The sequence below is a fragment of the Lynx rufus genome, unplaced genomic scaffold (assembly GCF_022079265.1).
Source record: "Lynx rufus isolate CCGP_SWC_20201006 ecotype Redwood Valley unplaced genomic scaffold, mLynRuf1.p SCAF_16, whole genome shotgun sequence".
Taxonomy (NCBI): domain Eukaryota; kingdom Metazoa; phylum Chordata; class Mammalia; order Carnivora; family Felidae; genus Lynx; species Lynx rufus.
The window spans coordinates 6,542,069-6,567,474 of NW_025814830.1; the positions used below are offsets into that span (position 1 = coordinate 6,542,069).

Below are 25,406 nucleotides of genomic sequence, written 5' to 3' on the forward strand. Positions count from 1 at the left end.
CTGCCACTGCTCCTGTGTGCATGCTCTCTCTCTCTCTCAAAAAAAATTTGTTAGAAATAAAACTTCCCGTCTTGTCACGTCCCCTGCCGTTCGCCATCCCTTCCCACCAGATGGAGCCCTGGTCACATTGATTATCACCTTAGCCTGTCTCCTTAGGAGAGGCGACCTCTAGCATGGCCTCCTGGTATTCGCACGATCCTGGGGTCTATGCCCCTGTGAGTGTAGGCTGGACCTGGTGACAGGCTTCTAACAAATAAATGGCGAAAGGGACGCGATGCCCCTTCAGAGATTAGGTTACAAAAAGACTGACTTCTGTCCTGGCCACACTCTCTGTCTTGCGGGGCCTGGCTGCCATATTGGGAGCTGCTGGATGGACAGGCCCTCAGGTGGGGACTCATGTCTGTCCCCAACAGCCTGCGAGCCCCTGAGGCCTGCCCACGGCCAGGTGAGTGAGTTTGGAAGCAGTCTTCCGCCTCGAGATGACAGCAGCCTTTAAAAAAAAAAAGTTTTTTTTTAATGTTTATTTATTTTTGGAAGGGGGGCGGGTAGGGGCACAGAGCGAGGGAGACACAGAATCGGAAGCAGGCTCCGGGCTCCGAGCCGTCAGCACAGAGCCCGACGCGGGCCTCGAACCCACGGACCGCGAGATCACGACCCGAGCCGAAGTCGGACGCTTCACCAGCCCAGCCACCGGGCACCCCAGCCAAGGCCTCAGCTCCGTCCCTCCTACATGAACGCCCTTGACATTGGACACATCAGGATGAGTGGGAGAAACACTGTTCCGTAGAAACTTCGCTTCTGACGGAAGGAACGATCAGAGGAAGGGTGGCTATTTTGGGGTCCAGAAACAACAAATCTAGAAGAGCCTTGGGCCCTTATTTCAACGTGCTCGTGGAAGGGAAGTGATCCTTTCCTGATGTGACAGAAAAGACCCACGACGATTTATTCTTTAAAAAATAGAGGCCGGTTAACCTCGTCGTCACCATGGCAACAAACAGCCAAGGGAGACAGCCAACCAGAAACGTAGGCTGCCTTGGGGGGCCGTTTTTCTTCCGCTACTGCAACAATTTCTAAGAGACTCTCCCAGGCTCTTGTTCAAATTCTTCCCAAGGACAGGCTTAAGTGAACAAGGGAACCGGCGAGGTTGGTAACGGAGGCTACTGGCTGCACAGGAAAACCAGATAGATGCTTGGGGAATGGTTTCAATCTGTCACCTTCTTGAAGCCGATTCTCCCCCCCACCCCCACCCCCCGGAAGCTGATTCTGTAGATGGATTTTATGATGCAAAATGGTATCTCTCCCACTGCCACCGCGGGAGAGAAAGAATATCTCCATCTCTCTCTCTCTTTCTCTCTCAATGTTTAAAAATTATTCTTGCAGTGGGCATGAGGTCACGTCAGTCACCGATAGTGTTGATTGGCTGATCTAACAGCCACTAACAACTCCTCTCCCATTTACCACCTCATACTAAAGTGGTGAAAAAAGCCAGCTCTCCTTTTTCCTCGACTCCTTTGTAGGGGCAGGTAGGCAGTGACCCAGTTCTGGCCAATGAGTGTGCTGGCCGCTTTTGGGAAATAGGTTTGTGACTGGATAAAAGAGGAGAAGCAGGATAGGAGAGGGCTGTCACCACCCCACCTATCCATTTTTTTCCCTGTTGTGGGAGAAGGTGATGTCCGGAGCTCAGCAGCCATGTTGTGACCGTGAGGCAATAAACTGGAAGGCAAAGAGCAACAATTGGAGGAATAGAACAATTCTGGGTTCTCAATAGCATACTTGACCTGCTAACTAAACCCAGAAGCCTCTTTCCTCCAAAGCTGTAATTAAGAAACTAAGAAATATCTTTATATCGTTATGCCTGCTATGAGTTTGGTTTTCTCTGATTTGTAACCAAAACATCCCTAGCTGACCCGTGCTCACACTCGAGCAGGGCTCCCAAACTCAAATATCCATAGAGAGACCAGGCAGCTGATGTGAGGGAGAGAAGTGGGCCGAACAGGGACTCTAGGCGCCTCTAGATTTTGTTCAAGTAGAAGACAGAACTTCTTTGGGGGTGCCTGGGTGGCTCAGTCGGTTAAGCGTCTGACTTTAGCTCAGGTCACGATCTCCCTGTTTGTGAGTTGGAGCCCTACTTTGGCCTCTGCACTGTCAGCACAGAGCCCACTTTGGATCCTCGGTCTTCCTCTCTCGCTGTTCCTCCCCACTTGTGCGCATTCTCTCTCTCTCTCTAAAAAATAAACATTGAAAGAAAGAAAGAAGGAAAGAAGGAGAGAAAGAAAGAAGGGAAGAAGGAAAGAAAGAAGGAAAGAAGGAGAGAAAGAAAGAAAGAAAGAAAAAGAAAAAAGGAAAGGAGAGAAAGAAAGAAAGAAAGAAAGAAAGAAAGAAAGAAAGAAAGAGCTTTTTTGACCTTAATCAGCCTCACCCTGGTCAGGGGGTAGTCAAGCGACTCAGTACTGGCCAAAGGTATATAAAAGGAGGTCTGCTGAGGAATTCTGGGAGAAGGTGTTCCCACCCTTAACGAAGAGAAATGTCCTGCTTTCTGCGGTCCCCTGCTTCCTGTCTTTGAACACGGTGTGTGATGTGATGTCTGGAGCTGCTGCAGCTATCTTGTGACTCTCCTCTTGTGAGGAGAGGCCAGGAGAATCACAGACTCTGAAACTGACATTGTTGGGCTGCTAATTCAAACCCCAGCAACTTCCACTGCTTGACTTTCTTGCCTGTGTGTGAGCCACTATATGCTGAAGATTCTGTGACTCGTCCCGGAAAATCTCTTTAATGGTGCACTGGCCTTCCTTTTTCGCCCTGTAATGATTCTCCGCTGTAATTTCACGGCCTGTCTCACTGTTCCCTAGATCTAGACAGGGCAGAAACTGCAGATTCCTGCACAGGCAGAAGGTGCTTTCCAGAAAAGAAGGAATTGGCCCGTGAGGCCATTACAGACCTTTTACCACTTACCCCCAAGCCAAATCCTAATGCAGGAGCCCACGCTGAGAATTGGAGACAATCAGCTAGCCCGTTGCTTTCGCGGGAACTTCTGAGGGAGCCACGTGTCCCCCGCTGCATGTGCGGCTTTCACTTTCATGAGTTAGGCAGAAGATGAACCAGGAATGGTCAGGATCTCCGTGCTGCTTTCAGACTCTGCCCACACACTCTCGGATCCTCTTCCCTTCCAGAGGTGGCGCTTACGTCCACTCCCCGTGAGTGAGGTCTGGACACAGAGGCTCACTTTCAACAAACGGAAAATGGCAGGAATGGCTGCGTGTGGCTTCTGAGGCATCGTACGAGAAGGCATCGAGGCCTCCGTGCTCTCCCTCTGCCAACGCGGGTTCTGGGGGAAGCCGACTGCCGCGTCAGTCCCACAGGGAGGCCTACGTGAGGAGAGGCACTGGTTGTCCAGCCAACAGCCACGGGGAGTGAGCCATCTGGGAAGCACGCCCTCCGGCCCCGGACAAGCCTTCGGATGACAGCGGCCCCAAGCCGACATCCTGATTGCACATTCAGGACAGACCTCAAGCCAGAAGCACCCAGAGGCAGCTCCCAGATTCCTGACCCTCAGAAAATGTGAGATAGGAACCCACATTGTTGCTTTGCGCTGCTAGGCTTGGGGGCAATTTCCAACCCAGCAATAGGTGACCCGTACAGACTCTTCGTGGTTCCCCGTCCTGGTTCCGGCTCTGTTAATTCCTTGGGAGCAGTATCACTTAGGGGGATAGAGAATCTGTCATCCTCCTTGTTTTATGATTTTCCCTTCATCCCTAATCACGTCCAAAGATTCCATACCTGTGCTTCATGAACGCTAAGCAACAGAACTCGGAATCGGAGTCGGTGGTGGCTGAAGAAGCCATAAAGCCCACCGAGGAACCTTGGCATTGATAGGACGGATCCGAGACACGTGTCTCCCTGCGTGGCCTTCACCCACAGTGAATACAGCGGGGACCCAGACCCCAAAAGAGGGGGCCGGGGAGGAGATGAGGAGGTGCCCCGCCCCCACTGCAAGTCCTGGGACCACAGCTGGAGAAAGAGAGAGAAGGAGGATGGAGTTTGAAACAGAATTGGATGGGGGTGCCTGGGAGGCTCAGTCAGTTGAGCGGCCGACTTCGGCGCAGGTCACGATCTCGCGGTTCGGGAGTTCGAGCCCCGCGTCGGGCTCTGGGCTGATGGCTCGGAGCCTGGAGCCTGCTTCGGATTCTGTGTCTCCCTCTCTCTCTGCCCCTCCCCCGCTTGCACACACACACACACACACACACACGCACACGCACACGCACACTCTCCCTCTCTCGAAAATTAAATGAATGTCAAAAAAAATTTTTTTTTCGTTTTAAAAAATAAACAGGATTGGAGGGACTTTTCTCCCACCAAATGTGGTTGGGCTGGGCCCAAGAAGCCATTGAGGGATGGGAAAGGAAGATTGTAGGTGGTCCATACAGGTGCGGACACAAAATGAAAAGGTTTCGTGTCTCCCCACTCTGCACCCACTCGATTTCAGAGCTCTCAGTTACATCAGTGTGTCCAGCCTCGAGCTGGGAAACCCATTTCCAACCGGCTTCCTTGGCCGGTCCCTGTTGGGGAGGGGACCAGGTCTTTCTGCTCTCTCTCCTTCATCCAGAGAAGACGGCTGGAGGCAGAAATGACACAAAAATACTTAAAACCCATATGGCCAGCACCCAGCCATCAGAGGGTCGCTGGCTAGAATCCCCGCTAGAGCACAGACCAAGGACCAGGGGGCCAAGTGGGTTATCAGCCTTGAACGTGGGGCCCTCTTATCTCCAAATTACAAACGCGTCCCTGCTCTGGGCCTGAGAAGCCTGGGTGTGGACAAGGCTTGTACTGGGTGAGGCGACCCGGGCGGGGAGTGGTGGGTGTGGGGGGGGGCGACAGGCTGCAGATCGGTGACAGGGCAGTCCCAGGGTGGTGGCCCAACCTCAGACACTCCCCTCCCCCTTCGTCCAGAGCACATTGAGACCAGACCAGAAGGCTCCATTGGCCTTCCTGAGGGGCCCCAGGGGACAGGGGCTCCAGGAGAGGAGCCCAGAGATGCTCCGCCCTCCTGCCCCGCCCCCAGGCGGCTGCAGAGGCCACTCAGACCAGGGCCATCGCCCCCAGGGAGGACGGGCTTCCTCCCCAGCCCCAGGGCATCCTGACTGCTGCCAGGTGATCTCAGTCACTGTCCTTGGAGGTCCCTGCAGCCCTGAGGGAGACTCCTTCTGGCGCAACTGAAGCATTCTGGTGTCCCGAGGTGGGGGTAGGACAGTGCAGTCCGGCCGTGGGGACACCCCCGGGCCCCTGTGCCTTCCTGGAGACGTGGAGGGAGGGCCCTCCTGGCACGATGGGCCCGTCACCGCCTGGGGACGGGAACTCTGGCCCGGGCACACACGCAGCCCCAGGACGAGGGGACGAGAAACAGTAGCCAGCCCAGAACGAGGGTCCACCTCCCCACCCAGACACCGCCGGGCACCGAAGCAGCTACGCGGGGACAGCAGGTGCTGACCGGACAGCGCGGAGCCGAGAGCCTGGGGGCTCAGGGCTGGGCTGCAGCTCCCTCCTGGGGACATTCCTTCCTCTCAACACAAGACCCTGGGCGGCTCCTGCACTGGCTGGACTGGCCCTGCCCCCTCAGGCGCCGCCTCGGGGTCCTTCCCGTGTTTACTTCACTCAGAGGGAGAAACGGGGACCCTTCGTCCTCTTAAGCCGGGGCTGCAAGGCCAGCGCCTAGGGGCCGGTCAGCCCACGGGACCCGAGGAAGGGGACAGCTGTAGGGACAGCGGGGATGGGGGGTGAGGGGACCCCAGGCCTGTTGGAAGTGCGCTGCCCTCACTGCCACGGACAGAAGCCGGAAATCGGGATTTTATGTGATCTACCCAGAGGTGCAAATTTTGGCCAATAATTGAGATGTCTGGGAATCCCTGGGCGGCCTGAGTGGCAGATTCAGCCCGGGACGGTGGCAGGTGGCCGGCCTTGGCCTGGAGGAGCTGGGTCCCTTGTCTCAGCTGTGGCTGAGGGGGGCAGGGCTGCTGCTCTTTCCCTTGCTTCCTCCTCCTCCTCCCCTGCCCCCACCCTTCCCACCTCTCCTCTCTCCTCTTCTCCCACGGGACCTCTCCCCTCCCCTAGGGGCTGCTCCCTCTGCCCCTCACATTCCTCTCTCTGGAATCATCTCCTCCCCCAAGCAGGGAGGATCAGCCTTCAGGCCTCGGCTACACGTGGGGAGAGTGGGTGTCAACCCACTGCCCAGCTGGGTGGCGGGGGCTCCATCCCAGATCCCAGGCCCCGTGACACTGGCTGGAGTGGGGGGACAGTGGCCCACAGACGCTGGCCAGAAGCAGGTCTCCGGAACCATGGGGGCCTCACGGAGAGCCAGAAGGAACTCTCTGGCATGGCTGGCCTCCCCACTGCCCCATGACCCCCACGTTCACCTCCCCCCCATGCTAACCGGGTGCCACCTGGGTGGCCCGAGACACCGGCCCATCACCTGGGGCTGCTGCCTTCCGGAGGGGCCGAATCTCTCTCCTTCTTCCCTGGGGATCGTCCCGCCACCTGCAAAGGAGGGACAGAGAGGGACCCGGGAGGCCGGCGGCGGGTGGCTCAGCAGAGCGCGGGTCCCAGGGTGAAGCCAGGAGGCCGCCTCTGTCGCAGGGCGTCGGGGGAGGGGGTTGCCGAGATGGGGGGGGTGAGGCCGCGCGTCTCCGGGTTCCCCTAGCGGCACTGGGGGGGGGGTCAGTCTCTGGCCGCCACGACCCTTCTCACTACCGGCCGACTTGGAGACGGGGGTGGGGGAGGGTGAGCAGCTGACCCCTGGCCTCGCCGGCCTCCGCAAGGGCCCAGGCGCCCCTTCTTTTCCCGGTTCACCGCCTTCCCCTCGGGAGCGACGCCAGCCCCACCCCACCCCACCCCCACCCTGCCGCGGCCTCCGCCTCCGCCTCCCCTGCCCCCACCCCGCCTCCTGCCCGAGCCCGACGGGGCGGCGCCCGCTTGGCCCGCGGCCTCCTGGACGCCCCGGCCTCGGGCCCCGACTCCCCGCTCCCCGCGGCCTCCGGCGCCGCCTCCGAGCCCGCGCCCGGCTCGCCTCCCGCGCGCCCGCACCTCCCGCCTTCCCGGGCGCCTTCCTGGGCGTCGCTCGTCAGCCCCGCCGGGTCGCCGCGCCCGTGGAGGGGGGCTCGGGCTCGGCCAGGCTGGAAATGCGCTCCCGGCGGCTCCCGCGGCCCGCGGCCTTCCGCAGGACCACGGCGTCCACCCGGCGGCCCGCCTCGTCCACCTTCTCGCGGGCTCCGCGAGTGTCCCGGCGCCGGACGGGCAAGACCGCGGGGAGGGCCTCTGTCTGGCCTCGCTTGTCGCTCCAGCCCAGTGACTCCATCACCCAAGCGACTCTCAGCATCTCCCCTCCCCGCCACGGCCCACGGATCCCACGGGGCCGCACAGGCCGCGATGGCCACAAACTCGGGACTGTCCACCCTCTCGTCTCCTGCCTCCCCGTTTCGCTGTGACTGGCTTTCGGGAGCGTCGCTGTCCCTGCGCTCCTGCTGCCACGTGTCTCTCACCGCCAGCAGGGCCACGAAAGCCGGGCCGCGCCGCCCTGGGCGCCGGGCTTCTCCGCTGTGGAGGCTGAGGGCCTCGCCCCCCGGAGCTCTGCCTCCGCCCGCTCCTGCTTGGCTTTGTCCGTCCCGTCACCAGGGCCAAGAACTCGCGGGGACCCGCTCCTCCGCCCGCGTCGCTCTGCAGGGTCCACTCCTTCTTCCTGAGCTCCTTGGCGGCCTCCTCGAGCGGGCGTGGAGCGCTCAGGTCGTCCCGGATCACCATCCCCAGAGAGTCGTCGGACGCCCGCCTGGCTCTCTCTCCCGGCCCTGCTGGGCCCACCTACCTGTTGCCTCTGGCTGTGTTTCTGCGAGCCCGGCGGCCCTTCCCTGGGGGGAGCCGGCCTTCCTGGGGCGGGCCCTGAGCCCCAGGCCTGGGTCTCCGAAGCCAAGCGGGAGAGGGGGGCGTGTCCCCGGGGCCTGCAGCGCCTGCCGCCTGCCTCCGAGGGCCTCTCATCCAGCAGCAGGCCTTTCATCTGCCTCAGGACCCTTGTGTCGTCCGCGCGGTCGTGACACAGAACCCTCCGGACGCCGCCCTTGCCCGGGATCTGTGTGGGCACGGAGGCGTGATTTATGGCCTCCGCAAACTCCACCGGGCGGCCTCGGCCTTCTGGTCCCTCGCGGCCCTAGTGTTGCACAGCCTGCACGTGCCGGGGCGGGGGTGGGGGGGCAGGAAGGCCGGCTGCAAGATGGCTTCGACGGCCGCCTCCTCCAGGCCCTCCGGGATGCCGGTGACCAGTAGGGCCCGTGCATGTCCGCGCGCAGCCCCCTGCCCCGGTGGCGCAAAGCCTGGTGGCCGTGGTGCCTCCTGCCCACGGGCACAGATCGCCGGGCGGGGGGAAGCCCGCAGTGGACTCGGGCTGGGGCGCCCTGTGCAAATCCGGCCCTGGAACAGCGCTGCAAGCCTTGGGGTTCAGGTTCCAGCGAATGTGGCCAGGCTGAGAGCTGGGGGTCTCGGGGCTCCCTCTGCCTCTAGCCGGCTGATGCGGGGGCCTTTCTGATGCCCCCTCTCCTGGGCTGTTGGAGGCTCCGCGGGGGGTGGGGGGGAGCTTACGTGTCTTTGCTGGTTTGACCAGGCTCCCTGCAGGCTTGGCCCTGAGACCAGCCTGGGTGAGGTGTCTGGGAGCAGCCCCCTCCCCCCCACCCCCTCCCCCCAACTGCTGGCCCCTCCTGGGTTGGATCCCTGGTCTCCCGCTCCAGCCAAGTGTGAAACAGGCACCGCCTTCTTCTTCATTCTGGCAGTTTCTCTCTGCCAAGCCTGGTGCTGGCATCCGTCTCTCCGAGGTGGCTGTTGCCATCTCCATGGCAACCACTTTTAGGCTGTTGCCAGGGGCTGAGCATTTGTGTTAAAGAGCTCACTGGGCCCTTTCACGATTCAGGACGGTGCATCTCACCCAGAGAGCTGGGTCTCACTGACCCGGGGCCAATCTCCTGGAACCGGGCTTTTAATGGGGGAGTGGGGGGGTTACTCTGCATCTGGGGTGAGTTTAATGTTCAGGGCCGGAGGGCAGGGTCTGAATTGAAGCTAAACCTGGGTGTGACAGGGCAAGAGAAGCCTTGCTCAGGCAGGGCTGCATGCCCAGAGGCGGCCGGATGAGACCCAGGCTGAGCGGGCGGGGCTTTGGGCTTCCGGGGAGAGCCCCTGGGACACCACTAATAATCATATCATAGGGACCCCTAGGAGCTCACTTTAATAATATCCCAATAACTGCCCCCATGGACACTCAAATCGCTGCCCCAGTGTGTTGCAGGGCTGCCGCACCCCACGATGCTTCCAGAACGGTCTCCTCAAGCCCCAGGCCTTGTCCCTCCTCTCCCCTGCCCTCCCCTCCTCTCTGGGCACACTGTGGTGGTGAGCCAGTCCCAGACCACAGGAGGAACGCCCCTCCTTCTATCTGGGCAAGATATGAGATGTGAAACCAGTGATTTTCTTTTTCTTTTTTAGGTTTATGTATTTTTGAAAGAGACAATGTTTGAGTGGGGGAGGGGCAGAGAGAGAGAGAGGGGATACAGAATCTGAAGCAGGCTCTGTGCTGTGCTGTCATCACAGACCCGACGTGGGGCTCGAACTCACGAACCGTGAGATCATGACCTGAGCTGAAGTTGGACACTTATCTGACTAAGCCACCCGGGCGTCCCTCTTTTTTTTGAGAGAGAGAGTGGGGGGGGGGGAGGGAGCACGTGAGTGAAGGGCAGAGAGAGAAAGAGAATCCCACGAGGATCAGAGAGAGAGAAAGAGAGAGAGAGAGAAGCGGGTCTTGCCCAAAGCAGGGCTCGAACTCCTGAACCGTGAGATCATGACCTGAGCCCAAGTCAGATGCTTACCCGACTGAGCCACCCAGGCGCCCTCAGTGATGTCTTTCTCCTCAGCCTAAATGCCGTGTCTGACAAACTGCTCGCTGATGGTCTGCTCCAGCGGGGGCAGTGAGACTGCCTTCGCTGGTCCCCCGCTGGTATGAGACCTGGGGTCCCTGGAGGGAAGCGAGAAGCCCCAAGAACGGATGGCAAGTGGTGGTGCTGGGCCTGAGAAATCGGGAAGACCCTTTTCTTTATCCCTCCAAGCCCTGTCCCAGCCCTTGGAGCCAGAGGTGTTATCTGCCACGCACCGAGAGCCCCACTGCGCACCTGCTCTTCGGGCAGGGCTTGCAGAATGTTTTAGGGGGCACATTACACAGCACTCGTTGGGTCCCAAGTGCAGAAACCCGAATTATCCTGGATTAAGCAGAAAAGGGGATTCATCGGCTCGTGTTACTATAAATGTTCGGGTTGATGGGCTTCAGGCATGGCTGGTTCCAGGGCCCTTTCATTCATTTATTCAGCCAGAGACTGAGGACCGACTCCCATTGGACCAGTTGGGTCACGTGCCTGCAATCACAGGGATTGGGAAGGGGAATGAGTTCTCTGATTGGCCAGGCTTGGGTGTGTGAGGGTTAGTGGTCCCCACAGGAACCACCTGGTCCGTGGTGGGGGAGGGGGTTCCCACAATCACATAGAGACGTGAGCATTACCAGGGAAAGGCCTGGATTCTCAGGGGGGAAATGGGTCGGAAGAGCTGAAGCCGGTTCTGGGTCAGGGAACAGCGGCTCCCTCCCCAGAACGGCTGCGCATCTCCTGGGTGAGGGTCACTGCTCTCCCTCCTGTGGGAGGTGACACTGAGCTGAGCCTGAAGGGAGGAGGTGGCCCTCTGCCGGGTAGCGTAAGGGAAGAAGTGCCTTCCAGGTGGCTGGTTTACAAGGGCCCCAGTGGCCAGATGGAATGGTTGGGGGGGGGGGCGGAGTGTGGCTAAGGGGGGCGGGGGGGAAGTGTCAGGGCCAGGCCCGTGGGGACTGGTGGATGTGACCAAGGAGCACAACTTTGTTGGGTCACCAAGGTCAGAGCTGGAAGCTTCTTTTCAGTTTAGGTGCCGTGTGACCCTGGGAAAGTTAAACAACGCCTCTGAGCCTCGCTTTCCTCCTTCGTAAGTTACTCTGAGCTGGTGCGTGGAGTTAGGCGCCTGGCGGCTGCAGCGCACTCCTAGGACGCAGTCGGGCTTTGGGTAGAAGGGCTCCGCGGCAATCCTCGTCGTTATGATCCATTTTTGTCTGTCGGGCAGCCTGAGGCCCTGCAGGAGGGAATGTGCTGGCTCAGAGCGCCCTCGGGTGGGCGCTTGGGGACACAGCTCGGAAAAGAAAGAAGCCAGAGCTTTACAGATCCTTCCTCCCTCTCTTCTTCCTTCTCTCCCCTCCTTTCTCCTTGCTTTCTTTGCTAATCTTCCTTCCCCACACGCTGTCACAGAGCCTGCTCCGGCCTAGCGGGAGACCCAGCCACGACTGAGACAGCCCAGGCCCTGCCCTCCTGGGGTTCACAGTCCCTTGGGCGGTGGGGTGGGGGGACACAGGGATCCCTCCCGAGGGGAGCTTCACGTGCGACCCCTGTGCTCCAGGCTGGACAGACCCCCGGGGAGGAGGGCAGGACTGCAGTGTGCAGGGGCCTCAAGGGCCGCCGCGAGGAGGGCCCTGGAGCCATAGAAAGGGGAGAGGCAGGGTCAAGTTTGTGACGCCTTGTGGAGGACGGGTGTGAGCTCCCTGCCCCCCCCCCCCCCACCTAGGGCGAGTTCCGGGTGGCTCTGCTGGGATTGAGGGAGAGTCTGTCAGGCCACTTGGGGTGGGCTCTGTCCTTGCACGGGCAGGAACGACCTCCTGGCTCCCACAGCAGGGCGAGGGTGGGCGAGGGATAGTGGACACTGGGTTTCTGTGTATGTCTCTAGGTGTGTGTGATGTGTGTTAGAGGTGGGTGTGTGTGAGGGGTGCAGGGTTTTTTGTAAACGTGTTGGTCTGTGTGTCAGTGGGATCGTGTCATGGGCAGGTGCGAGCCCAATGCCTCAACTTGAACGGAGCAAACCTCTGACACCAGCCCGCTCGGGTCTCCCCCCCCCAGGCGAGATAGATCCGATCCTTGAAACTGAGACCACGGTGTCCTGCCTGGGACCCCCTCCCCCAACTCTGTCCCCCGTCTTGGGCAAATGCCAGGTCCTACAACGGCGGGAAGGGAACAAGGAAGGAGCCATCACCTTGCACTCATTAGACAGACAAATCTTCGAAGGCTGGATAACGTCCCGCGTTGGGAGAGGGGGTCGGGGCCCGGGGAATCCTCAAGCGCTAACGGTGGGGGCGTGAACGGGGACAGTCCTTGCGCTGGGTGGCTTGGGGGACTTGGGAGAATGAGCAGTCCACAGACCCTACCTCCCGGCAATCTGCATCTGGGACGCGTGCCAGGGACTGTCCCACTCGGCCCAGGAGGATGAGGCGAGGGTGTGGATCGTCACGTCTTTAGCAGCGTGGGGTGGGGGGCGGGGAGGTGGGAGAGATGCAGACAGGCGTGTGCCCCGTACTCCTGCTGGGTACCCCGCCATCCCCAACTTCGTGCCATAAAACCACAACTTTTGCTTACGCTCACGGATTCTGCGGTCAACAGCGCTGAAAGGGCGCCGTTGGGAACAGCTCCTCTCAGCCCTACGAGGTCTGGGGCCTTGGTTGAGGTGACACCAACGTCAAAGGTCTGGGAGCCCTTGGAGGCTTCGTCTCTCCTGTGACCAGGGCCTGGTGTGGGGTGGCCTGACCGGAGGACTGGCGTGCCTCCAAGTGGTCTATCCGTGTGAATCAGGCGTCCTCGCAGCCCGGCAGCTGAGTTGCACACAAAAGCCTTCTGTCGACACGTTATCACTGGGGGCAGCCGCAAAGCTCGCCCGGGGTTCAGGTTCAAGGAAGGGGGATGCGGACCCCCACCTCTAGGGACGACCCGGAACTTGCAGCCGTGTCTTAAAACCGTGATCGGTGTCTCGCCTTGGAGGAGGGGACGATAAAAAGGTGAAATGGGCCGAGTTCTCCTTGTGCGACTCCACCCGGCGGGCAGAATTACAGACGAGACGTATTAACGACGGCCGCTCTGAGACACGTTACCCACAAGGGCTCTAAGCAAAGGACGCTTTGAGTAACCAAAGCGGGGAACAGCTCTCAGACAAGTTATCCAGGGGCGCCCGGCTGGCTGAGTCGGTGAAGCGTCCGACTTCGGCTCAGGTTATGATCTCGCGGTCCGTGGGTTCGAGGCCTGCGTCGGGCTCTGTGCTGATGGCTCAGAGCCCGGAGCCTGCTTCCGATTCGGTGCCTCCCTCTCTCTCTGCCCCTCCCCTGCTCGCGCTCTGTCTCTCTCTTTCTCTCAAAGATGCATAAAAACATTAAAAAACTAACTAACTAAATTAATTAATTAAATAGCTATTATTTTCCCAAATCAACCAATTCAAGAGGAGAATGGCGTTGTGTTATGTTCTTGCAAATCTCCTTCGTGTCTGATTCAACAGAGGTTACTGGATCCTCTTACCTGCTTCTGCGTTCAGCCAGTTGCAACATCGCCATGCCGCGTAGCCTCTGGAGAATTCCACCGAACACTGGTGAGAGACTGAGAGGGAAAAAGGCAAATAACGCGTTAGTCCTCTCGTGACCACAGGTTTGATCCCATGGACCCCCTGAAGTGCCTCTGGGAACCCCTAAGGGTTCCTGGAGCGCACTATGAGAACCCCTGTCCCAGTGGTTGCTTTTGCCACTTCACAAGTAGGCTCGGGTTTTTTATTTTGTTCTGTTTTCCTTCCCCTCAGACACAGGGAGGTGGGAGAAGAATTGTGCCAAGCATTTGATATGCCCTTCTCTTCCAGCTGTTTCTATGGGAACCGTGGAGGCAACAGCCAGGGCTGGGCAGGACATTCGGGCTTCCTATCGCCCTGCCTGGCTGGTGCCCGTGTGATCGTTCGCTCACAGGGCTCAGAGTTCAAGGCCTACTCCGATCCTGTGCCCTGGAGCTTCTGCAATGTTTCCGTTTCTTGGGTGCCACAGTCTTCTTCCGGAAGTTTCTGAGACTCTCTAATTCTCTACTTGGCTTCTGGGACCATGTCCCCACCCACTCTGCCCCACTTCCCACCTCCCCCCCCCCCCACCTCCCGGGAGAGAAATGAATGGGGCCAGCTTCTGGGGGGACACAGCAGCCAGAAAGTGGGGTGAAGAGGACAGATGATCGCACCTGCCGTTCATGACCAAGTGTGGATCTAGAGGTAAGGGGAGGGGAGGCCAGATGGAATTACTTGGAAGTGGGGCACAGACACTAGAATAAAAGCGGGCATGGTCAGTGGCAATGAAAACCGTGTTTGGAAAGACGTGTCGTGGGGGCGCCTGGGTGGTTCATTCGGTTAAGCGTCCAACTTCAGCTCACGTTGTTGGACAAGTGAATAAAATACGCCAAAGGTGGCCCATGGGGCTAAAACAAACTCTGGTCTCTAGCTTAGAGACCCCTCGTCCAGATTCTTCTTCCTTTGCTGCGTGCGCGAACCCTCCCCCCCCCCGAAATATGAAGGCTTACAACTATAAATTACCCTTCCCGCTCGCATTCGGGGCTCAGATCTTTGGAGAAACGGTCTCCTCTGAGCCCGCCGGTGTTAAATGAATCTCCGATCCACCAAGATCTCTGAGTGCCGCTTGGTTTTTCCGCCAGCGTTCCAGCCCGGTTCCGTAACAAGTTCAGGATCTCACGGTTTGTGGGTTCGAGCCCCGCGTGGGGCTCTGTGCTGACAGCTCGGAGCCTGGAGCCTGTTTCGGATTCTGTGTCTCCCTCTCTCTCTGCCCCTCCCCTGCTTGCGCTCTGTCTCTCTCTCTCTCTGTGTCTCAAAAATGAAAACAACTTCTTAAAAAATTAAAAAAAAAAAAGATGCATCGTGTTTATGTATAAAGCAGAGTTGGATTCTGGGCTCAGATCCTTGTAAATCGATTCTGCACAGACGTGAATGCCTGGTGGTACATCTGAGGGGCATGGAAGATATGGAACAAGTCAGGGCTGTTCACGGGCGTCCCAGCAAGGAACCTGCTTGGGATTCCTTCTCTCCCTCTCTCTCTCTCCCTCAAGAATAAAAAATTAAAACAATTAATTGTTTCGAATTGATGATACGTAAGTGGTCGTATTGTGTACATTTCAGGATACACGAAATCCATCCTTTTTTAAAAAAAATGATTTTATTTTATTGTTAAGATAGGGCGAGCAGGGGAGGGGCAGAGAGAGAGAGAGAGGAGGACAGAAGACCCAAAAGCAGGCTCAGCGCTCACGCGGGGCTCGAACTCAGGAACTGAGCCGTGAGGTCGTGACCTGAGCCGAAGTCGGACGCTTAACCGACTGAGCCACCCAGGCGCCCCGTGGAGCCTGTTCTTAGAATGAAATGAAATCCCCCCGCTTCCTTGTATTTACTGAAGGCGGCCAGAGCAAATTCAACATGACACATGTGGCTTGCCTTTGGGGCTCCAATTAGATTTCTGTTGGACCACTTTGCTCTGGAGACAAGGGTCCCATCCACAGGGAGATCAGGAAGGTAAGAGAAGGGAAAAGCAGGGAAAATAGGAAGGGCTTCAGGGGGGTTGGTAGGGAAGTGAGTAAGCAGTTTGGTCCCCCCCTCCCCGTAGCCATGGTAACATTGCTATAAACTCTCTTCCTACATAAAAGAGAAAGAAAAAAGAAAAAAAAAAAAGCCCAAGGTGTTTGGATGCCTCATTTTATTTAACAAATGCTTATATAATGCTAAGTCCTCAATAAATGATTTCCACGGCGGTGACCTTCTAGGGAACACCCACTCTGGGCCAGCATCTGTTCCAAAGGGCTTTCTTTCATGGATCCTCCACTTTAACCCCCATCAGAGTCCTAGGAGGTAGGGTTCATGGTTATTGCCGTGTAACAGAAGAGCGGAACCCAGGCCTGGGGGCAGTTCAGAAATCTTCCCGGGATTGGGGGAGGCGGGGGGGACTGGAGAAGGAGAACTAGGATAGACATGGGACGGCTGGACCACAGAGCCTGATTTACATAGAGTGGGCAGATAAACGATGTGAAAGAAACGTGTCTAGAGTACCTGTGATATTCACACCCGTGAATGGCCCCCCCCCCGCCAGGGGCAAATGCTTTCTCTGGGAACCGGAATTCAGGTCTGATTTCACTGAAGATTATACACATACAAAACGATATATATATATATACACACACACGACTGATTGTAGGTGCCATTTCCGACCCAGGAATACGAGCAAGAATGAAGCGTGGTCTCCGGGAATGAGGTCTGTATACCCTCAATGATATATACACCTCACATATGAAGCCCGCGGACCCTTACTGACGCGTGGGTGACACCCGTCACGCTGAACAGGGCTCCTTCCCCGAGAATGAGTCCTGGTACCACTGTGTGAGGCCAAGGCCTCCTAGACTTCGGCGTCACATCCTGACTTCCACCTGTACACAGGGGACGGGATTACAGCCGGCTGAAACCTGGACTGTCCCGAAGGGGACCGTGGAGGTCCGGTCCTGACGTCTCGCTGTCCCCTGTGGATTTGGCCTTTTTGGGCTCATCGGTGCAGGTGGGACCGCCTGTCTCCACGTCCTCCTTTCCTCCTGTCCTTTGGAGCAGCACTTTGGACCCCAGCGACGCTGACTCCCACTCCAGCCCTCAGCGTTACCACGGAGACCGGGCCCAGCAGGGGGAGGGGCGCGCCCATCCGCGCAGGCTTAGGACCTAGAAGTCGGGTCGCCTCGCCATTGCTTGGATTGGAGAGCAGGTGAGCGCCCAGACTCGGCCGGACCCCGCTCCCCTCCCCTCGCCGCTAAGGTGACCACGGCGCCGCAGGTGCCCCGTCACTCAGGCCGCTGTCAGGGAAAAAGGGCATCGCAGCCTGGCTGGCGGCATCCCTGAACGTGACACGTAGACCCCCCCCCCCCCCGCGGAGCCTCCAACAGCCCAGGAGAGGGGGCATCAGAAAGGCCCCCGCATCAGCCGGCTAGAGGCAGAGGGAGCCCCGAGACCCCCAGCTCTCAGCCTGGCCACATTCGCTGGAACCTGAACCCCAAGGCCTGCAGCGCTGTTCCAGGGCCGGATTTGCACAGGGCGCCCCAGCCCGAGTCCGCCGCGGGCTTCCCCCCGCCCGGCGATCTGTGCCCGTGGGCAGGAGGCACCACGGCCACCAGGCTTTGCGCCACCGGGGCAGGGGGCTGCGCGCGGACATGCACGGGCCCTACTGGTCACCGGCATCCCGGAGGGCCTGGAGGAGGCGGCCGTCGAAGCCGTCTTGCAGCCGGCCTTCCTGCCCCCCCACCCCCGCCCCGGCACGTGCAGGCTGTGCAACACTAGGGCCGCGAGGGACCAGAAGGCCGAGGCCGCCCGGTGGAGTTTGCGGAGGCCATAAATCACGCCTCCGTGCCCACACAGATCCCGGGCAAGGGCGGCGTCCGGAGGGTTCTGTGTCACGACCGCGCGGACGACACAAGGGTCCTGAGGCAGATGAAAGGCCTGCTGCTGGATGAGAGGCCCTCGGAGGCAGGCGGCAGGCGCTGCAGGCCCCGGGGACACGCCCCCCTCTCCCGCTTGGCTTCGGAGACCCAGGCCCGGGGCTCAGGGCCCGCCCCAGGAAGGCCGGCTCCCCCCAGGGAAGGGCCGCCGGGCTCGCAGAAACACAGCCAGAGGCAACAGGTAGGTGGGCCCAGCAGGGCCGGGAGAGAGAGCCAGGCGGGCGTCCGACGACTCTCTGGGGATGGTGATCCGGGACGACCTGAGCGCTCCACGCCCGCTCCAGGAGGCCGCCAAGGAGCTCAGGAAGAAGGAGTGGACCCTGCAGAGCGACGCGGGCAGAGGAGCGGGTCCCCGCGAGTTCTTGGCCCTGGTGACGGGACGGACAAAGCCAAGCAGGAGCGGGCGGAGGCAGAGCTCCGGGGGGCGAGGCCCTCAGCCTCCACAGCGGAGAAGCCCGGCGCCCAGGGCGGCGCGGCCCGGCTTTAGTGGCCCTGCTGGCGGTGAGAGACACGTGGCAGCAGGAGCGCAGGGACAGCGACGCTCCCGAAAGCCAGTCACAGCGAAACGGGGAGCCAGGAGACGAGAGGGTGGACAGTCCCGAGTTTGTGGCCATCGCGGCCTGTGCGGCCCCGTGGGATCCGTGGGCCGTGGCGGGGAGGGGAGATGCTGAGAGTCGCTTGGGTGATGGAGTCACTGGGCTGGAGCGACAAGCGAGGCCAGACAGAGGCCCTCCCCGCGGTCTTGCCCGTCCGGCGCCGGGACACTCGCGGAGCCCGCGAGAAGGTGGACGAGGCGGGCCGCCGGGTGGACGCCGTGGTCCTGCGGAAGGCCGCGGGCCGCGGGAGCCGCCGGGAGCGCATTTCCAGCCTGGCCGAGCCCGAGCCCCCCTCCACGGGCGCGGGGACCCGGCGGGGCTGACGAGCGACGCCCAGGAAGGCGCCCGGGAAGGCGGGAGGTGCGGGCGCGCGGGAGGCGAGCCGGGCGCGGGCTCGGAGGCGGCGCCGGAGGCCGCGGGGAGCGGGGAGTCGGGGCCCGAGGCCGGGGCGTCCAGGAGGCCGCGGGCCAAGCGGGCGCCGCCCCGTCGGGCTCGGGCAGGAGGCGGGGGGTGGGGGCAGGGGAGGCGGAGGCGGAGGCCGCGGCAGGGTGGGGGTGGGGTGGGGTGGGGCTGGCGTCGCTACCGAGGGGAAGGCGGTGAACCGGGAAAAGAAGGGGCGCCGGGGCCCTTGCGGAGGCCGGCGAGGCCAGGGGTCAGCTGCTCACCCTCCCCCACCCCCGTCTCCAAGTCGGCCGGTAGTGAGAAGGGTCGTGGCGGCCAGAGACTGACCCCCCCCAGTGCCGCTAGGGGAACCCGGAGACGCGCGGCCTCACCCCCGCATCCCGGCAACCCCCTCCCCCGACGCCCTGCGACACCCGCCGCCGGCCTCCCGGGTCCCTCTCTGTCCCTCCTTTGCAGGTGGCGGGACGATCGCCAGGGAAGGAGAGAGATTCGGCCCCTCCGGAAGGCAGCAGCCCCAGGTGATGGGCCGGTGTCTCGGGCCACCCAGGTGGCACCCGGTTAGCATGGGGGGGAGGTGAACGTGGGGGTCATGGGGCAGTGGGGAGGCCAGCCATGCCAGAGAGTTCCTTCTGGCTCTCCGGAGGCCCCCATGGTTCCGGAGACCTGCTTCTGGCCAGCGTCTGTGGGCCACTGTCCCCCCACTCCAGCCAGTGTCACGGGGCCTGGGATCTGGGATGGAGCCCCCGCCACCCAGCTGGGCAGTGGGTTGACACCCACTCTCCCCACGTGTAGCCGAGGCCTGAAGGCTGATCCTCCCTACTTGGGGGAGGAGATGATTCCAGAGAGAGGAATGTGAGGGGCAGAGGGGGCAGCCCCTAGGGGAGGGGAGAGGTCCCGTGGGAGAAGAGGAGAGAGGAGAGGTGGGAAGGGTGGGGGCAGGGGAGGAGGAGGAGGAAGCAAGGAAAGAGCAGCAGCCCTGCCCCCCTCAGCCACAGCTGAGACAAGGGACCCAGCTCCTCCAGGCCAAGGCCGGCCACCTGCCACCGTCCGGGGCTGAATCTGCCACTCAGGCCGCCCAGGGATTCCCAGACATCTCAATTATTGGCCAAAATTTGCACCTCTGGGTAGATCACATAAAATCCCGATTTCCGGCTTCTGTCCGTGGCAGTGAGGGCAGCGCACTTCCAACAGGCCTGGGGTCCCTTCACCCCCCATCCCCGCTGTCCCTACAGCTGTCCCCTTCCTCGGGTCCCGTGGGCTGACCGGCCCCTAGGCGCTGGCCTTGCAGCCCCGGCTGAAGAGGACGAAGGGTCCCCGTTTCTCCCTCTGAGTGAAGTAAACACGGGAAGGACCCCGAGGCGGCGCCTGAGGGGGCAGGGCCAGTCCAGCCAGTGCAGGAGCCGCCCAGGGTCTTGTGTTGAGAGGAAGGAATGTCCCCAGGAGGGAGCTGCAGCCCAGCCCTGAGCCCCCAGGCTCTCGGCTCCGCGCTGTCCGGTCAGCACCTGCCGTCCCCACGTAGCTGCTTCGGTGCCCGGCGGTGTCTGGGTGGGGAGGTGGACCCTCGTTCTGGGCTGCCTGCTGTTTCTCGTCCCCTCGTCCTGGGGCTGCGTGTGTGCCCGGGCCAGAGTTCCCGTCCCCAGGCGGTGACGGGCCCATCGTGCCAGGAGGGCCCTCCCTCCACGTCTCCAGGAAGGCACAGGGGCCCGGGGGTGTCCCCGCGGCCTGACTGCACTGTCCTACCCCCACCTCGGGACACCAGAATGCTTCAGTTGCGCCAGAAGGAGTCTCCCTCAGGGCTGCAGGGACCTCCAAGGACAGTGACTGAGATCACCTGGCAGCAGTCAGGATGCCCTGGGGCTGGGGAGGAAGCCCGTCCTCCCTGGGGGCGATGGCCCTGGTCTGAGTGGCCTCTGCAGCCGCCTGGGGGCGGGGCAGGAGGGCGGAGCATCTCTGGGCTCCTCTCCTGGAGCCCCTGTCCCCTGGGGCCCCTCAGGAAGGCCAATGGAGCCTTCTGGTCTGGTCTCAATGTGCTCTGGCCCAAGGGGGAGGGGAGTGTCTGAGGTTGGGCCACCACTCTGGGACTGCCCTGTCACTGCTTTGCCCCCAGTGTCCTTCCGTGGCCGTACCCCCACCCAGGCCCCTGGCCTAACTGCCGCCGTATAAATCCTGCCATGCTTCGACCTTTCTCTGCCCCCACTCCTGGCCTCCTTCTCCACCTCCCACCTCAGGGTGGCTGCTTCACCCTGCTCTGTGGCCTGTTGCTGTCTATGCCCAGCACCCAACTCCCACGCTTCAGCTCAAGGCCTGTCCCCTGGCCCTTGTGCCACAGGTCTGCCATGGACCCAGACTGAGGGGAACTATCTCTACTCCTCCCTGCGGGTCCTGCCTCCCTTCGGAGTCCTCATCCTTACATGGCTACAGGCCACAGAGGGGCCCTTTTAGATCAGTCTGATGTGTGATTCGGTGTCTCCCTTCCCCAAACCCTTTAGAGTTTTTCTTTGTCCCTACAGATTAACATTTGGGGCCTATTCCTGCCTCAGGGCCTTTGCACCTGCTGCCCCCCCCCACCCCTTCCGCGGCCTGGAGTGCTTCTCCCCAGGACGTTTGCAAGGCTCCATCCTTCACTTCATTCCAGCCTTTGTTCAACTGTCCCAGTCCCAGGGAGGGCTTCCCTGACCACCCCGCGAAAAAATGTAACCCTCCCCTCACATGCCCCCTTTTTCAGAGCTCTGACAGCCACCTGCCACACCCACGTGTTTCCAGATGACCCACTGACTGTATCTGTGTGTGTGTGTGTGGGGAGGGTTCGTGGAGGGAATGGGTGACGCGGCCATCGCGGGCCAAAGTGCAAAAGGACAGGGCAGGTGGCCCAGGGGCCCCCGGGGGAGGTACCGCCGCAGCCCGGAGCCCAGGTCGCCGCGCTGAAGGGTTCCACCAAGCAGCAGACTTCCCCGAGGAGGGACCCGGGAGTCCCGGGACCGCGTCCCTGCCGCCCACGCCGCAGCGCGAGCGGCTCCCGGAGAGCGTCCCCTGCCCCCCGCCTTCCCGCTGTCCCCCGCGCCCGAGGGCCCGCGGCCCCGAGGACACCGAGGACACCTCTCGGTGGCGGCCGGAGGAGGCGGGAGGGACGGGGCGGGCCGCGCGGGACCCGGAGCCAGGCCCGGTGCTCGGCGCTGGCGCGGCGGCAGGACGCACGCCAAGTGCAGACCCTTGCGGAGCGTCGTGGGCCCGGGGACGGAAAAAAGACGCTGCCGGAGAAGTGCACGCTGATGCACGACACCGGGAGGCCGCGGGGCGAGCGTGGGCGGCGCAGGGTTTGCAACTAGAGCCTAGTTCGGGGGGCGGGGGGCCAGGCAGCCCTCGCTGACAAGGCGACCTTTGGGCGAAGACCCGAAGAGGTGAGGGCTGGGGCGGGCCGGTGCCCGAGGGAGGCTCCTTCGGGAGGCGCGGGCCTAGCGGTCGCTCACGTGGGATCACGGTCCCCACCGGGGCCAGCCTCCCGCGCTGTTTGTGTCCCCGCGGGGTCAGTTGGTGGGGGAGAGATTCGGGCCGTCGTGTGCGTCCTTATTGGATTCTGCGCACAGAACAGGCGTGGCGGAATTGGAGGAAGGCAGGTTTTCACTGCCATTTCCCAGACGAGGAAAGGGAGGCTCCGGGGCGGGGCAAGGGAGCTCGAACCCGGATTCGTCCTCCTCCGGGGCTCCCTCGCGGAACCGCGGAACCGTTCCAGACCACGTGGCCGCGGTGTCCCTTTACCCCGTCCCCGACCCCACCTCGGCCCGCACGCTCGGGCCGGACCCGTCCGCCCCGTCGGCCAGCTCGGGTCCCGGCGCTCCTGGGAACGGGGTCGGCTCCCACATCTTCCGGAGGGGAGGTCGAGGGCTCCGGGGCCGGCCGGCGCCGCCCCCTGCCCACGTCCCACCCCTCGCGAGAGGAGAGACAGCCCGCACGACCTGCGGCTCCCGCGCCTCCCGCCAGGGGGCGCCCCAGGACCGCTGGTTCAAGGCGCGCGGCGCGGGCTCCCCCGGAGGGCGCCGGAGGCTGCAGCCACCGGCCCACGACCTTAAAGGGCCAAAGCTCCACGTGGCCTTTGAACGTCAGGCAGCGGCCCGTCAAGGGAGGTCCCGAGATCAGCAGCATCAGCCTCCGCTGGAGCTAGAGATGCATATCCTTGAGCCCACCCCAGACGGAAGGAGTGACTTGGGGTTGGGATCCTGCAAGTCTGTGTCTTAGAAGGCCTTCCAGATGATTCTGATGCACGCCCAGCTTGAGACGGGCCTGCTGTGGGGTCTGATTATCTCCTGGAGCCCTGGGGGGATCCGTTCGCAGTCCCGGGTGCACAGTGGAATCATCTGGAAGCCTTAGGGCTCTGGATGCCCCAGCCACACCTGCGCCAGTTCGGTGAGCGTCTCTGAGCGTGCGGGCCGGGCGGGGGTGTTTGAAAGCGCCCGGGTCATTCCACACCAGCCAGGATGGGGAAACCACCGTCCCCGGGGCCCCAATCAGGGCTGAGATGTCTCGTGAGGAACTGACCGCCTCTGGTGTATAACAGGAATAGGACAGATGATGTCCGTTGCGGCGGATTTGAATTCCAACACATTACATCTCCTTCAGTCCTTCAGCAGCCCTGGGAGGAAAGCTCCGTATCTAGAAAGATCCCCCTTTCAGATGAGTAAGTAGGGGCACAAAGAGTAACCAGCCAAGTTTGCACAGCTTGTAAGGGTTGGTGCTAGGGGTGACCCAGGCTCCAAATCCCTCCTTACTCTGTCCCCCCGAATGTCCCCCCATAACAGGTTTCTCCTGTCATATCACACCACCATGTTGCATGGTGGAGGTGTTCCATTATTTTTCCCTTTGGGGACGTCTAGGGGTGGCTGGGCACATCCAGACAAAGCCTAGTCTGGAGACAACATTCTAATTTTCTAGGGCTTCTCTCCAGGAAAATCCTGGTATGTGTGAAACCACAACCCTGGAGACATCAGGTGGGTTGCATTTGGGGACTGGGCCCTTCAAGCAGTAAATGAAATCCCCTTGGATTATAAATAGTATTGGGGCATCTGGGTGGCTCCGACGGTCAAGCGTGGGAATCTTGATTCCGGCTCAGGTCGTGATCTCACGGTCTGTGAGTTTGAGCCTCGTGTTGGGCTCAGCCCTGACGTCGTGGAGCCTGCTTGGGATTCTCTGCCTCCCTCCCTCTGCCCCTCCCCTTTGTGCATGCTCTCTCTCTCAAAATAAATAAGCTTAAAAAAAAATAGTATAAAAACCCTGGTAGAATTTCAGGTAACCCCAGGGACCTCTGCTTTCCGGGCCTTGATGTATGCTCGTGCCTCTAACGCTGGGGTGCGAGCGACAAACCGAGAATCGGCGGGTGTTTGGCTTTGCCCCAGACCCCTGAGCCTTTCCTGGTGTCTCTGGCAATCTCCGCTCCCACCTTCTGTCACCTTCCGGCAACCCAAGCCGGCTAGGCCCCCCGTGGTCACATGGCTGCTGTTCTCCCAGACGGGCAGCAGTCACAGACCCCAGGCCACCACCCACCTGGATGCCAGAAGGCTGGGCACTCCTGGAATGGCCGGGTCCAGCCTGGTTATTCCCTCGCCCGCAGCCAAGTCCATCCCTCCCGGTGGGGTCCACACCCTGTCTTTCTTCCAAACCCCACAGGTGCAAAGGGCCTCTTAGCAGCGACTACTTCCGGGGAGGGAGCAGGTGACAGCATGTCATTCTTTAGTTCCAAAACAAAACTGAGAAGCTCAGGCCAGGAGTGCAGGCACAGGACAGGGCTGGCCTTCAGGCCTCCCTGCTCCACGACCTCCCTTTCCTCCGGCCTTCAGCTAGGCTGGGGTGTGGCGGTTTGCTGGTTTTCACTGGTGGAGTTGGGGTTGGGGGACACAGAGATGCCCGCCAGTGCCCACGGGGCCTTAGCAACCCAATCTCTCCCTGATTATAAGCACCAGTCACAGCCCACTACATGCTACGCCACAATCCTGCTTTTTGGACTGTTTCTATTGCAAAGAGTTTTTTTTTTTTAACGTTTATTCATTTTTGAGAGACAGAGCGCGAGCGGGGGAGGGGCGGAGAGCGAGGGAGACACAGAATCCAAAGCGGGCTCCGGGCTCCGAGCTGTCGGCACAGAGCCCAACGTGAGGCTCGAACCCGCGAACCGCCATCGTGATCATGACCTGAGCTGAAGTCAAGGACGCTTGATGGACTGAGCCACCCAGGCGCCCTGCAAAGCGTTTCCGATGTGGCCTGTGGCCAGTCTGCCCCTGGGGATGTTGGTGGGGCTTAATGGAAACAGATTCCTGGGCCACCCAGCCACCTTCAGCGAATCCGCAGCTCTGGTGTGAAGGGCCCCGGGATCTGAATTGTGGACACGGTCCCCTTCTTCTCTACCTTGTAACCAGGGTCAGGTGAAATGTGTAAACTGCGGGCCCTGGACCCGAACCCAGGGGGCACAGCCGGGGGTGGGGGGGGCGGGGAAGGGAGGGAATGGCCCGCAAAGCGACATAAACACAGGTCACCATCTTAGAGGGTGGGACTGGAGGGGACACAAGGGAGTGACAAGATCACCCTGGCGCATTCCTCAGTGGCCAGGTCCAAAGCCAGGAAAAGATCGCTTTGTAAACATTTTTATTTGCATGTTGGCTTGTGCCCATTTTTTAAGTTCAAGGAGGCCGTCAATGCTAAGTGCGCAGGCAGAAAGGAGAGGGGGAAGGGGGAGGGGAGGGAATTTCTCCCCAGCCTTTCCCCCCTCCCCCCTTTTTTTTTCAAGCCGAGCACCTAAAGCTGCATATGAGCAAGTTCAGATCATAGGTGATGCAAGTCTTCCCCATGGGTCTCTTTCTTTACATTCTTTGGGTGTCCAGAAAGAGTCTGTATTTAAAAAAACTCAATGCATGAACGAATTTTAACAAGAAAGAGGGATGTGGGGTAGAGGGGGGAGGTCCATGGCCTGGCCCTTGCTTCACCTCCATTTTCTTTCTTTCTTTCTTTCTTTTTTTTTTTAAATTTT

At 60.8% G+C, this 25,406-nt stretch overlaps 1 protein-coding gene across 1 annotated transcript; it reads left to right on the plus strand.

The window, feature by feature from the left end:
• The first annotated feature begins 13,451 nt into the window (after window positions 1–13,451).
• On the plus strand, window positions 13,452–18,318 carry PNMA8B (PNMA family member 8B). The gene is given in 9 exon segments (XM_053722187.1): window positions 13,452–13,488; window positions 13,590–13,648; window positions 17,099–17,270; window positions 17,273–17,424; window positions 17,426–17,473; window positions 17,684–17,774; window positions 17,777–17,812; window positions 17,815–18,047; window positions 18,049–18,318. Coding segments are annotated over 9 exon segments (1,098 nt in total).
• Window positions 18,319–25,406: the final 7,088 nt, after the last annotated feature.